Here is an 11,190-nt window from a genome sequence, read left to right on the forward strand (position 1 = left end):
CGACCTTGGTCTCTATTTATAGAGTTCTGCACTGCATGAAGAGCCTCTGCAGGCACTTCCATGTTGCGACACGTTGCAATACAGGTGCTTCGCATGCAGCTCCGGGACGGTGCGCTTTGTAATCTTTCCCATGTGGCTCAACGTGATATTTGATAATTGAAAAAAAAAAATTAATTTTTTAATCTGGACTACGACTACTGAGAACACAGTGAAATCGTAGTCTTATACGTATCTGTACGTATTTATTGAAGCTTCAGGATACGATAGGTAGAATTTGGCATCAAATGGCGTAAAGTATGGTTTCAAGAAAGTTTGAGGATGATTTTTGCAGACTGCTCTCCCTTCAACGCGTCGTGGCAACGAAAGCTGAATGCTCTTTATAAATATGGGTTCCTTCTATGTTCTCACCATCAGTTTCTTCCTCAGGGTATTCTCCATCATTTTTCAGTCCTCTTTTCATATGGTATTTCCATTTAAGTGTTAAGTGTTTAGGTCAGTTCTACACTGTACTGAAGGACAGTCCAACAAGACCACATCTTGAACAACAACATAGAGGTGAGGCCAAATGATGTAACACCACAAATTGAGTTATTTTTTGGGCAACGATCCAATGACTTTTGCTGCATGGAATGGCGCTTTTACAAAACTGCTGTTAGGTTTGAGGATCTGAGGCTGGACGAACTTTGTCATAAGAGAGACATTTCTTAATGAAATTCTGCCATTGCCTGTATAGGTATGAACATGAGAGATGTACCATCGTCTGGAGTCATGTAAGCAGAAGCGCTTGCATCTGAATACCATGCAACGGCAGAGGATTCAGCAAACGGCATAGTGAAAGGATTTTGGTAACTTGCCAGAGGCATATAAAGGATTGAATCTGTTTTTGACAATGAAGAGCAGTTTGACCCGGCATTGAGCATTTCTGACAGAGATCGATTTAGCCATCAGAAGGAGCACTACCCGGAAAACCATCAAAATTCCATGACTGAGAGAACGACTAATTTCGACTTGAATCATGTGATCTAGAAAACTACTGTGACGAAGTGACAGATGCAGGTCTGAGCGCTGGGCTTAAAGTTGGGAGTTATGAGAATCACGTGATATGTGACCTGGACCACGTTCATGACCTCGACTGCGAGAAGAACCACGGTTCCTAATATCGCTAGTGCTTGCACGAGCAGTCCGTGGAAGGAGAGCCATGGATTGGTTGCAAAAGCTGCTCTTCATGCAATAACTTTGTACGTAGAGCATCAGTAGTCATGATCGTATCGTTACTTGTGACTGCAGTGACAAAAGATTCATACTCTGGGGGAGACCAGCCAATGCATAGATAACAGGTACTGCCGACTAATAGCAGAACCAATGGAAGCCAATGAATCCGCAATAGATTTCAAATTATTGAGATATGAATCCATAGGCTGATTACTCCTTTGGGGACATTGAAGCTGCAGTTTGAGTTGCAGCTCTTTAGCTGCGGACTTATCAAGGAATTGCATTTGCAGTGATTTAAACATCACGAGAAGCAGAAAGCTGATACAACTCTTGCAAAACGTCTTCTGTCAGTGTTGCACTGATCCACGAGCGTAGACTCTGATCTGTGCCGTCCATTGGCATTGGAAACGAACTATGGTGGAGACGAGAAGGAACCATCCAAGAGGCCTAAAAGATCATGACTGATTAGGACAGAGAGAAGCTTGCAGAATCCAGTCTAAGAGGAACAAGACAGGCGGCTAACACGTGAGGGGTTGACTGAGGAAGAGATAAGGTCGTGTGAACAGAGAATGGCGTTGCAGATGCGCAGGATGAAAGGACAGAGGCTAATGCACTTTAAAAAGGAGGTAATGGGCTGGTAAAAGAAAGGATAAGTAGCAGAACCAATTGGAATGGATGACATAGGTTGAGAGGAAAGAGCAGGAGCTATGAAACCAACAGAGAACGATCGAGGAGAATGGTAATCGACACTCGGACAGCATCAATGGAAGTTGTGAGAGGTGGGGCGTTTAGAGTTGATGTCTCTGCCGATGCAGAAGGACCTGAGGAGATTGTATTCGATCAGTTGTAGCTCTGATGCTATGCGAATGGTGTAATTCAGCTCAGCAAATAGATCTGCGCTTGTCATTTATTTGGAGCACAAATAGTTATAGCCAGAATTAGAAAAGATATACAACAACTAGGAAAAAATATATCAGAAAAATGAAAATAATTTACAAGCAAAAAGATTTACACATCAGAACTTTGCAAATGGAAAAATAGCCAGTAAAAGATAATGATAAGAGCAAAATGTGCACTTCTAATATTTAGAGCTTGGAGCTCTTGAGGAATGAAAGGAAGCAAAGCCAAAATTGAGGAATTTTACAAGCAGTTTATTCTCTTTCTCCCTAATTCTAAGGGCGCATTTATTTCACCGAGAATTTTATTTTAATGAAAATCTTATGAAACAAATCTTTTTCAAGAAAAATATATAATTTTTATCTGTTTTGTTTTCGATTTATGAAAAATTAGATCGATTAGTATTTCGTCATCCAAATATCGAAACATCGAAAAATAATTCTTTGAAAACCAAGTTTTCCCCTTCTTTTTCTCTTTCCCCTAATTGTCTTCCCATCTTCTTTTATCCAGCATTGGACACAATTCAAATGACTACATCAAAATAAAATTGCCCCTTAGTGCTACTACTGCTTAAGGGGACTTTTGAGATGTTTAATTCCTCCTCCTCCAAGATTGCATCAAATTTTCAAATGAAAGATGCGTTTGTTTAGGCGAAAACTCTATGATAAAGAAAAATATTTCTCATTTTTTTAAATGGTTAGTTTTCCTTTGTTTGTTGATATGTAACTGAAGATGGCTTCTAGTGTTTGGATTTCTTTCAAAAAATGATTTTAATATCATGATTTTATCTTAAGAAAATAATTTAAAATTCAAATTCTTTTTTTTCCTTCTTTGTTTGCGGGGCTTCAACAATGCCTGGTGAGTTCGAGCTTACCGGCCTCAAGCAAGTCCCTCAAAGCTTGCCTATCTTGGCGGAGCTCGAGCTCACTTGAATTGGTTGAGCCTTGAGCTTGCCGACTCACGTCATGGTCGGATTGGGCTATCGCCCGTTGTTAAGGCAGGTGGCTAGCAAAGGAAGAAGGAGAAAGAAAAAGAAAAAGAGAAAACAAGACAAAATAAAATATAGTAAAATAATATAATTTTTTTTTTAAAAAGAAAAATTAACACGTCATGGTCGGACTGGGCTATCGCCTGTTGTTAAGGCAGGTGGCTAGCAAAGGAAGAAGGAGAAAGAAAAAGAAAAAGAAAAAGAAAAAGAGAAAACAAGACAAAATAAAATATAGTAAAATAATATAAATTATATTTTTAAAAAGAAAAATTAAATTAATTTTTTTCATAAAAACAAATATTTCATTAAACAACAGAACCCGTGCATGGTCTTTGTGAACTCAAACTTAAGGATTGGGATTGGAATTTGAGCATCGAGGAGATGCTTTAGGGACTTGAGTTCGGGTTTCGAAGCATTAGGTACGGGCACCAAGAGTTGAGACCTAGCCTCGATAGATTCGGAGGGCCCATGCTTGAGCACTGGCCTATTGAGAGACTTAGTCTTGAACATCGGGATTGGGAACCAATGTTGGGGTTTTTATGCTCAAACATAGAGCTTTTGGTTCAAGTGTTGATACCCAGTAATTTTTTGGAAAATATTTTTGATTTTTTCAAAGAGGAAATTATTTTCTTGAATTTAAGTGTAGATAAGAAAACCTTTTATGTTAACTCATTTACCTAAGTGAATCAAATACCCAAAAATAAAAAAAATAAAATATTTTCTGCAAAATAAATTGACCTTAACTCATAATTCATAACTAAAAACATATTCATAATAATAAAAATTATTAATTACTACACGAGCCATTATCACCGAACGATATATGTCTAAACAATTTCTTAGATAATAAAAATAATTTTTGTTTATTTATTTTTGCGATATTCTCAAATGGCACCATTAATTTTAATAATGGGGGTAAGAAACATTAAATTTCGAGATAAAAAACGATTGAAGAGAGAGATGCAACGCGTTTGCGAGAGCCCATGATAGCTAAACTACACCCGCCCGCAGAGCAGTGGTCCCGCCCCGACCGGACCGGAAGCTGAAAAAAAAAAAAAAGGGGAAAAAAAAAGGAGCCACCTTTGCTTCTGTAGCTTCGAAACCTCGAGCAAGATTTCTCCCTTTTTTTATTTTCCCCTCTTTTTCTCTCCGATCGCCTCTCTCTACCAGTAGCTAGTGTTTGTCGGGCTTTCACGCAGAAGAGAGAGAAAGAAGAGAGGGCATGTCTCTAACGAGCGTGAAAATGTCGGAGGAGGTTTGGCTGACATGCCTCACCCACGCATTGTCCACGGAGACCGAGGAGATCATGGGCCTCCTCCTCGGCGATGTCGAGGTGAAGTTTCGTGACCCAACCGTCGCGTCTTCGAGCTCCTTCCGCATTTTCTTTTTTACCGTCTCCCCTTTCTTTCCCTCCATCCAAGATCGATCCTTGCGGCAGAAATGAATTGATGGGGGCGGTGCTGATTTCTGGGTTATGCTGAACGGAGCGGGAATAGGATTCGAATCGATTTCTGCTTAAAAAAAAAGGAGACGTTTTTACTGTCCTGAGGCTCCATTTTGGACGACCCATGATCGGAATGTGTTCCTAGTCCCGATTGCTGGCGCCAGTTACGCGTCAAGCGTTGAATCGAACAGCAAAGTTCGTTTTTTTTTTTTTTAATTTGATTGTGTGGGTGTCGTCTCGGAGGAGGTTGCTTTGCGGTGAATTGCCGACCTTGTTTGAGCTAGGTCGATAGCTTTCGGGTTTTGGGGTTGTATCTTTTTGCTATTTCCTGGCTGTTGATGAATTATAACCCTCTCTATGGATTGCAGGGCAATAAGCGGTTATCTGCCAAAACACTTTTTTTTTTCTGCCCCAGTTATACTCCCTCGTTCGAGTTCCTACTTTGAAAGAATTGCTAGCTTGCAAGATTATATGTCAGTTGGTGTGCTTACTTTGATGTTAGTTCGTATTCGGATGAACCAGAAAACTGACGAATTAGGCTGTATTCTGCTTCAACCACCATAATTTCCTTTCAATCTAGTTTTCATCTAGAAATTTTGCGGCTTTCTTTTTGTTATTGGTGGTTACGTGGGATTCCTTGCATTGCTGGAGGCTGGAGTTAAGGTGTTCGTACTTAAACTTGTGTGTGATGGCAAAAGAAAAAAGAAAAGCTCAAACTTGTGCATGCGATAGATATTTTGATGGTGTCAAGAATATCTCTGTTTAGAAGAAGTTAATGAGACCTCGTGCGTCATTCTAAGAAGTGCTTGGCATCTAGTGTGCGAGGGACGGCACACCAATTCTTTGGCTGTGGGAAATGCTATTTCATAGTATATCATGGAATTAATGTCTGTTAAATGATGAGAGTAGTGAACTTGATAATTTGACCTCTTACAGGAAGCAGACCTGTGCAAACTAGTTCCTTTTCTGGCTCGGGATGCGTTTTGATATAACACTCACACGACACTTTACAAGAAAAAAAGATGGGAGACATAATATCAGATGACTCATATTGTAGCGTCAGAGCATTGTCCTTTAGCTTATGTCGTTTTCCGTTGGATTAGTATGTAGACAACATGCAAAATCAGCACTTAGTTGGGTCTAAATATTGGGTTCATCTGTTCACTTCTGGAGCCTGGATGGTTAGAAGGCAGCTTAGTTGCTCGAAGGTGTTGATGTCCATACTTTTTTTTAACTCATTGTTTAGCCTCATTTATTCCTTGTTTCTTTGGTTGGTTTCTGTGGTCAAATTGACATTTGGTCGACCTGGAATGAGCTTGATAATTCTCTGTTATGTGGAGATCCTTCTCATTTTCATTTTTGGCCCCGGGATTTGAAGTGCGACATGTGGTCAGTCATGGTCAGCTAACTGTAGTTAAGTAATGTCTCTTATGTAGGTTTTGTTGCCATGGATTCATTGGGGGATGGATGTGGATCTTGATTTTATGCATTTTTTTGATTTTTCAACGCTCGTAAAGCAGCTGTTATTGATTGTTGCACTAAAATTAAGTTATTTGGTAAAAGAATAAACCATATTTGGCTGATCTACAGCTTAGACTGAAATTCCACGTGCATTCTTCTTAACTTTCAGTATATGTTTGGTTTTCTAGAATTTTTATGATAGTTTGTTTCTTATGTTGCAGTGCTCAAAAAAGGGGACTATCACTGCACTAATTTGGGGTGCATCGCCTCAAAAACGATCAGACCGGCAAAAAGATCGTGTTGAGACAAATCCTGAACAGTTGGCTGCTGCATCAGCGCTGGCTGAAATATCCTTTCTGATTCCTTACTTGCTCATCAACCCCTTTGAAGCCTTCATCTCATGAGCTCAACAATAATTTGCATATAGAGATTTCATATTATGTAGTGAACAAAAGTTGCTTGAGTTTCTTTGTCAGTCTTCTTGTTTTAGCAGGTCATAAGATGTATCATCATTTTTGTTGTTGTTTTTGGCAACAATTTTTGTGAAATTTGTGGCTAGATTGTAAGAAATTTTGAGAAGGTATATATTTCTGATGGTTGAATTTATTGATTTGATTGCATCTAGGGGAGCTTTTGCTTTCAACTTTCTAAAAATGGAAGACTGGGGATATATACGAGTCGACCAAAAGGAGGATGCCTAATGTGGCAATTTTTTGCTTTTGATGTGTGCCTGGCTGAATCTACTTTAGTTGATTCTGATTAAAAAGACTAAAGACCTTTTTTTGCCCATTATGCCTATGTTACTTAAAAATATACATATGTAATTATTGTTCGCTATCACACATCGCTAGCTGTTTGTTTGAATCTTGCCAATAATGTTCTTGATTAACTAGACTAGATAGCACGAGATGACCATTTCAACGGGAAGGACAACAAGAGTTATTGGATGGTACCATTCACACCCTCATATAACGGTTCTCCCATCCCATGTTGGTAAGAATTGTGAATCGCTACTTTTTGCAGAGTTAATTAATAATCAAACCCACATCAAGCATGAGATTGTTTCTCCGAGGACAAAGTATTGACGCCTCTCTTTATTGCTGCACCAGGGCCTCACCATGATTCTGTTTCCCTATTTTATGATTTACTTTACTTGATTCCAGAATTGAACGAGGCCTGTTTTGTTCTAACTTGATAGCATTTTCTCCGTTTTTTCTATAGATGGTTTTTGAGTGCTACTTTCTGCAGATGTGCGGACACAGGCAATGTATCAACTCCTAGATTCTGGATTCATTGGGTTGATATTTTCCTGCTTTAGTGAGGATATTAACAAGGTACTTGGACTCTTTAAGTCCCCCTCAAAACATTTTTTGCATCTTTCGTATTGGTTAAGCAGTTCGTTTGATAAATAGGTTTGTGGATAATTTGAAGCAATTTGAGTGCAATATTATGGGTTTTCAGGTTGGGAGAATTCAAGTCATAGCTTTCCAATCTTCAGATGGGAAGCAAAACCAGATATTGAGACCTATCCCTCTATCTCCGGTTAATAGGAGTTCAGTCATAGACTTGGAATCATCTTTGAGTTCCTCAGAGAATTTATTGGGTAGATCTAGCTCTGGGAGGGGGGAGAACCCTGAAGAGGACACTGGCGATTCCAGAATCTCTGCTGGAGCTAATAAGGTGGGTTAGTATTTAACATAGAGCCAACAGGATTGAGGTCAAGGAACTGTAAGGCAGTCACCTCACTAAATTATGGTCTATCAATAATTCAATCTAATAGTAATTAATGGTAACATGGCTTGATGCGTGAAATTTCATATGAACCTCTAGGGGCGGGGAAGGTCATCGGACTTGGGGGGTTTCTTTGCTAATGCTGATACCAATTATCTGGGAAGAGAGATAATTGGTGAAAATTATCGCAATGGAAATCCAAGCAGCAGCGCCATTATTGCAATAGATCCCATGGATATGACAGAAAGCATGCAAGAGGCTATGCATAGGTCGAACTTGGACATGAGGTATACATGAGTATGTACTTGGCACTTAATTTATCCTTTTCCTTTGTACTTTATCCTTTTCTTCATTCATTCATTACCTTTTTTTTCGGCCATTTCTGCTGCATTTCAATTTTACCTGTCTTGGACATGCTCACTGATCAATCATTATGCATTGTTTCTCCAGTAAGGCTGTCATGACCTCTCAATCTTAAATTTAGTATTTCCATTGTTGGCTGGCAGTGGCGCTGAGTATGTAAGGAAAGAAGTACCCCTCCATGTGTTACCCAGTTCCTCTCTCCTAAATCTTGTTTCACCTCTATCTTCATTTACGGACTTGCAACGTGTTATATATGAAGAGGAAAGGGCAGCATATATTGAGGCCGTCAGACAAAATATGAGGTGAGACTTGGTACTGCTACTTTCAAGAATTGTGTTTCTGTTCTGTTCTCCTTGCAGCATGTATTTTGACTTTACATGCTTAATATCCATCTAGGGAAGGGAAAGCACATCCACTTACTTTTATTCATCACACCTCAACGTATCAGGCTTCCATGTGCAAGCTGATGGAATACTGGTCAGACTCTATTACCTTTGCTGCCCATTGATTTTCTGTGTCAGTGTTGATTTGTACTGAATGCACCTCTCTTTTTCTTTGGTTCTTTATGCAGTTTAAGCCCTGCCATTGGCGTACTTCAGGATCGTGTGAGAGAGAATGAGATTAGGGTAAATAACTCCTAAATTGAGTCATTATGGGACAGTGAGGATCATTCAACGATCTTGCTGAAAAACCTCAAGTCTGTTGACAAATTTTATTTATTTCTTTCAAAATTCACCATTGAAAGGGAACTCTTTGAAGTCAATTATCAATTGCTTACTATTGAGTGATTCGTTTTCAACCCTCATTACACCATTTATGGTCCAAAAATGTCGTCTAATGTCTTTAAACGCTTGCCTTCAATACAGATGCTGAAGCTGGCAGACGAAGCAAAGAGCTTGGAGATGGAGGTCCAGAGAGGGAGTGATTCAAATTCAGGTCACCGGGGAAGTGTCTATGGTCAGAGAAGCGTGCCTAGTCCACCGGAGTCTGGCAATACAAGGAGCATCGATAGTCCCCGCAGCCGAAGCAGGAAATGGGCCCAGTGAGCTACGACGCTAGCCTATCTTTAGTGCATTCTGCAAGTGTCGTATCCGGGTGATATATTTGCTCGCCCTGATTTGATTTTGCAATCTTTTGAACCGTCCGTGCGAAGTGTATGATGTGAGGTTTGTGTGCGGTCCCCGTTATTCAGCTGTAAATCGCTCGGTCCATTTTGGTTGGCCACTATACAAACACAGCGCAAAAAGGCGAACTTTCCGCAGCCACATTGTAATTGTCTATCCGGCATCATAACTTCATGCTAGACGGGCAGACATTCCATCCCGCGGCAGCTGCAGATGAACAGCTCGAATCCGGAGATGTGGATATAGTAGAATCTGTATTAATCCTCGTCATGTAAAGGAGCTGTTGACCAGTGACAAACCGCGAGCTGCGTGATGAATGAATCTGTCGTTTGAGCTTTGTGGTACATCCACGCAATTCACCAAACGATTTGTACCGTAATTTACTTCATATGGACCTCTAGTATGCCGGCTCTTAACCGGAGATGCCATAGTACATATGGACTAACAAAATAGGTCCATCATGAGTAACCCTTGACTAGAGAGTGAGGGCCCAAAAAACGTAATGCCCAGAACTAGAGGGTTTGCACTGGAGGTCCTGTACCGGATGGTCGAGGTCCCATCGAGTTTGTGCATCGACATGCTCGGTTCTCGGCAGCTTAAGCAGCCCCGCCGTTACATGGGATTTGCGAGAGAGAGAGAGAGAGAGAGAGAGAGAGAGAGAGAGGGCAACTTGATTACCTTATTTAGTGGATCGGGTTACTACTATGGTGTGGTTCCAGGCTTCCAGCACAGCATGCGACGTGCAATTGTCACTTATATTATGATTTTTAGAAATAGGCGAAGTTCAGGATTTGAAATTGTTCATCGATGGTGCATTAAGACTCACGCGACCACCAATTATCCTGTGCATTAACACTAACAATTTGCGATCGATCGATCATTCAATCATTTTCAACATTTGAATTGCGACCCTGATGTATATAAAAGCATTCTTTCTAGTTGTCTTATTTGAGAAAATATATTTACTTTGGTTCGGTTCTGCTAGGTTGGTGAACGGTACAGTTTCTAAGAAAGAACTGGGAATCGAATAAGTTTGGAATTAGGAAAAATTGGTCCAATTCCCATAAGAACCGTCAAGAATCAGGTCATTTAGTTTGAATTCCGGGATGGATAGGGACCGATGCACACCCATATTGGCGGTTGCTGCTAATTTGATATAAAGATCCAGTCCTATAGTTTTCTTGAACAGAGATTACTGATACGATATGTGCTGCGAAACAAAACTAAATTGAACCGGGGATTACGAAAATAAATACTAGAAGACAAAGAGACACCAGCAACAAGAACATCGAGCTGTCACCTAGGTTGCACTGACACGGACACGCGACACGCTATACAACACGATACACTGTCACGTCATTTCTCAAAAGTAGAGAATTTTGACACGTTTCGGTACGTTATATATTAAATGCATAAATAAATACATAATAATAATAAAAAGAGCCTAGAATTAATCTATACTAAAAACATTAATCCTATATTTGTTAATATTATTCATTGTTTTAATTTGACAAATTCAACTACATTTCATTGTAATAATCCATAAAACTTGGAGGAAAAAACAAGTAATCTACGTTCCATTATTAAATTTAAAATTTAACAATAAGAAAAAAATCAACATTCCATCATCAAATATATATATATAAAGTCATTTATCCATATTATCCACTTTTTTTTGAAAAAAAAAAAAAACAGACTCCATCTCCGGCTCATCAAGTGAAAAATTTACAACTTCAAGCACCCCAACATCTTCAAATGAGTATTGGAAATTTGTTTTAGCTTTTATTATTTTTTCAATTTTATTTTTCATATATTTATATTTAGACCCCAAAAGTTTTGGAAATTTGTAAAAACCGTGTGTCGGAGTCACTTGTTGGAGTGTGTCGAAGGCAATTGACCACGTGTCAAATTTTTCGACACTCGTTGACCGCGGATACATGTTGGACACGACACGAAGGATCTCGGAGAGT

General features: G+C 39.5%; 1 protein-coding gene across 1 annotated transcript; it reads left to right on the plus strand.

Annotated features, from left to right (window-relative positions):
• The first annotated feature begins 4,202 nt into the window (after positions 1-4,202).
• Positions 4,203-9,575, plus strand: LOC104423161 (lys-63-specific deubiquitinase BRCC36). Its single transcript, XM_010035630.3, has 10 exons — positions 4,203-4,430; positions 6,224-6,349; positions 6,908-6,995; positions 7,251-7,336; positions 7,464-7,682; positions 7,833-8,020; positions 8,240-8,398; positions 8,493-8,573; positions 8,668-8,722; positions 8,963-9,575. Exons 1-10 carry the CDS (start codon positions 4,320-4,322, stop codon positions 9,140-9,142), a joined length of 1,293 nt encoding a protein of 430 aa, XP_010033932.1. The 5' UTR covers positions 4,203-4,319; the 3' UTR covers positions 9,143-9,575.
• The last annotated feature ends 1,615 nt before the right edge of the window (positions 9,576-11,190 follow it).

Source organism: Eucalyptus grandis, chromosome 10 (assembly GCF_016545825.1).
Source record: "Eucalyptus grandis isolate ANBG69807.140 chromosome 10, ASM1654582v1, whole genome shotgun sequence".
NCBI lineage: Eukaryota > Viridiplantae > Streptophyta > Magnoliopsida > Myrtales > Myrtaceae > Eucalyptus > Eucalyptus grandis.

What these genes read in the sequence shown, in the direction of transcription:
- LOC104423161 (XM_010035630.3), top strand. Translation starts at nt 4,320, where the DNA reads ATGTCTCTAACGAGCGTGAAAATGTCGGAGGAGGTTTGGCTGACATGC. An exon ending in TCCTCCTCGGCGATGTCGAG is followed by an intron (nt 4,431 to 6,223) that starts GTGAAGTTTCGT and finishes CTTATGTTGCAG; the next exon opens with TGCTCAAAAAAGGGGACTAT. An exon ending in TTAGTGAGGATATTAACAAG is followed by an intron (nt 7,337 to 7,463) that starts GTACTTGGACTC and finishes ATGGGTTTTCAG; the next exon opens with GTTGGGAGAATTCAAGTCAT.